This window comes from Pelmatolapia mariae, linkage group LG12 (genome assembly GCF_036321145.2).
Source record: "Pelmatolapia mariae isolate MD_Pm_ZW linkage group LG12, Pm_UMD_F_2, whole genome shotgun sequence".
Taxonomy (NCBI): domain Eukaryota; kingdom Metazoa; phylum Chordata; class Actinopteri; order Cichliformes; family Cichlidae; genus Pelmatolapia; species Pelmatolapia mariae.
Window position 1 is genome coordinate 36051088 of NC_086237.1, and position 2868 is coordinate 36053955.

The following is a 2868-nucleotide window of genomic DNA, read 5'->3' on the forward strand; positions in this document are numbered from 1 at the left end:
CAGTTTAAGTCTCTGTTTTTCTTCAGGAGCTACCAGTGTTTTGTAGTCTGGTTGAAAACATAACAACTACATCATCTAGTGGGGACAAAGTCAAATACCAGGTTTATTGCAGTTAACGGCTCCACCTTTGCGTAAATGAAACTAACAGACCCGTTTTGTCATTCAGTGCGAAGACGCCATTACATTAGTACATTCTGTACTGGACAAGACAAAGTACCTAGAATACTAGTCAGCGGCTGTATTTTGGTAAGTTTGAACATTTAAGAACACCAGGAAACTAGCCGAAATGGCTGAGAAACTTGTGGAAAATTACCTGACCTGCTATGTGTGTTCAGAGACTTTCAGAGATCCTGTGTCTCTGAGCTGCAACCACAACTTCTGTTCAAGCTGCCTGCAGAAATTCTGGGAAGAAGCTAAAAACCAAAACTGTCCCATTTGTAAAAGAAAATCTTCAAAGGATCATCCACCTGTGAACTTTGCACTGAAAAAACTTGCTGATTCCTTTGCTGAGAAACAAAAATCTGGATTATCTGAGACAGAAAAAGACAAAAATGAATTATTGGTGGCATGTGGAAAACATCAAGAAGAGCCTAAACTGTTCTGTGTGGACGAGCAGAGAGTTGTGTGTCCTGTGTGTGAGTTTTCTCTCCACCAGAGTCACAAAGTGGTTCCTGTAGAAGAAGCAGTCAGTGACCTGAAGGAGCAGCTGAAATCTGACTTAAAGTCTCTGCAGGACAAGAGGAACAAATACAAACAAGTGGAGGAAACATACAATGAAATGAGTGAACACATGAAGAAGCAGCTGTTGTCCACAGAGAGGCAGATCAGAGCAGAGTTCAACAAGCTCCAGCAGTTCCTGAAAGAGGAAGAGGAGTCCAGACTGGCAGCTCTGAGGGAGGAAGAGGAGCAGAAGGGGAGGACTATCAGCAGAGAGATGAAGATGATTGAGGAGCAGATCTCCTCTCTGTCAGACAGCATCTGTGCTGTTGAAGAAGAGCTGCAGAAACACAGCGTGCCATTCCTCAGCAGTTATAAAGACACTCAGAGCAGAGCCAGAGCCCAGAGCTCAGTGTCAGATCCACAGCTGGTCTCAGTAGCACTGATAGATGTGGCCAAACACCTGGGCAACCTGTCCTTCAGAGTGTGGGAGAAGATGAAGGAGAAGGTCCACTTCAGTCCTGTCATTCTGGACCCAAACACTGCACACTGCTGTCTCTATCTGTCTGATGATCTGACCAGTGTGAGACATGGAGACACAAAACAGCAGCTTCCTGATAATCCAGAGAGAAACACTTACTACATAACTGTTTTTGGCTCTGAGGGTTTCAGCTCAGGGAAACACAGCTGGGAGGTGGAGGTGGGAGACCATCCTAGCTATTTTGTAGGTTTAGCTAAAGAGTCACTTGACAGGAAGGGGATGTCTTTTGGCTCACCGGACTATGGATTCTGGTGTTTGTTGTATTGTAATGGAAAATACTTTAACCGTGATGGTCAGCCTCTCACACTCAAGAAGAGTCTCCAGAGGATCAGAGTCCAGCTGGACTATGACAGGGGGGAGGTGTCCTTCTATGACCCTGAAGACATGACTCTGATCTACACCCACAGAGACACTTTCACTGAGAAACTCTTCCCATATTTCAGTTTTGGAGAGGATGGAAGTCGAAAAACATCTGATATCAAAATCTGTGAGACTGAGATTTCTTTGAAAACTTGAAGGAGGTCTAAAATTATTATATATTATAATATTTTATATTAAACAAAGTCATAAATGTAGTTTGCCGTAGTTCGTCCAGTTTGTAGTTTTTAAACAGTGCCCAACATGTGATGAATCAGATAAATATCTGTAACTAATATGATATTTTATGATATTTTGATATAATCTATCAAGGCCAATGTCTCCCAAATATAGCAGCACATTCACAGATTCAAGTGGACACTAATATATTTATATGAAACTCTAATCTCTGTTTTAAAGTATTCGGGAAATTGTGTTATTTTTCTTGTTAAATATTTTGTAATAACACACTATGTGTTACTGTGCAAAACAACCCAATTGTGGACTTTGATGCAACACTTATTCTGCTGTAATGCACATCAGTGCAGATTACTGTCTCAAAATCTTCTGTATATTTTTCTGTTTTCTTCATACAAAGAAAATCTGGATCTCTATTTGTCTCTGTTTTAATACAACATAAATGTAAGACTGGGAAGCAGAGTTACCTAACTGTGGATGCACATTGATGGCTGAACAGCAATTTGTACAGCTGGATCTGTTGTTTGTCCCAGTGTGTTTCTGGAAACTCCCACTTCATATTCCAGATGTGAAACAACACATCAGCACATTCAGGATTTTGTTGTGTTAACTCTGGATTTCCTGTTTTATTTTTTATTTTTAAAGTGCAGGTATTGCAAATATGATAAAAATATCAGAATCACAAGTTTATTGATCTTTTGAGTTTTTCTGTCAATAAAAAATATGAACTCCTCGCTACAGTTTGATATTTCTTCAAACACAGAATTTAATTATAATTTGATAAATAACACCACAATAATCAGAAAAATCAGAGACATAGAGGATTAATATTATTGTACAGAAGAAATCCAAAGTGACAAAAAGAGACAAAGAGAACCTAGAAACAACCACCTGAAAAGAAATGATGGAGTAAGTTTAGGAAGACACTCTGTGAAGAGAACCCGGCTCAGTGATGTCTGTGCGGCTCAGGCAGTGAGTGGAGATAACAGAGAGCAGAAGTTCAGAGTTCAATGATTTGTTATTTTTTGTTCCTTGTTATTTCTTTACCACACATCAGTATCAACTCTTATATACTTTTTGTGTTAAATATTTTTGTAACCTGTTTTACAATTCCG

General features: G+C 39.5%; 1 protein-coding gene across 1 annotated transcript; it reads left to right on the forward strand.

Annotated features, from left to right (window-relative positions):
• The first annotated feature begins 286 nt into the window (after positions 1–286).
• Positions 287–1714, forward strand: LOC134638350 (nuclear factor 7, brain-like). Its single transcript, XM_063488860.1, has one exon. It carries the CDS (start codon positions 287–289, stop codon positions 1712–1714), a length of 1428 nt encoding a protein of 475 aa, XP_063344930.1.
• Positions 1715–2868: the final 1154 nt, after the last annotated feature.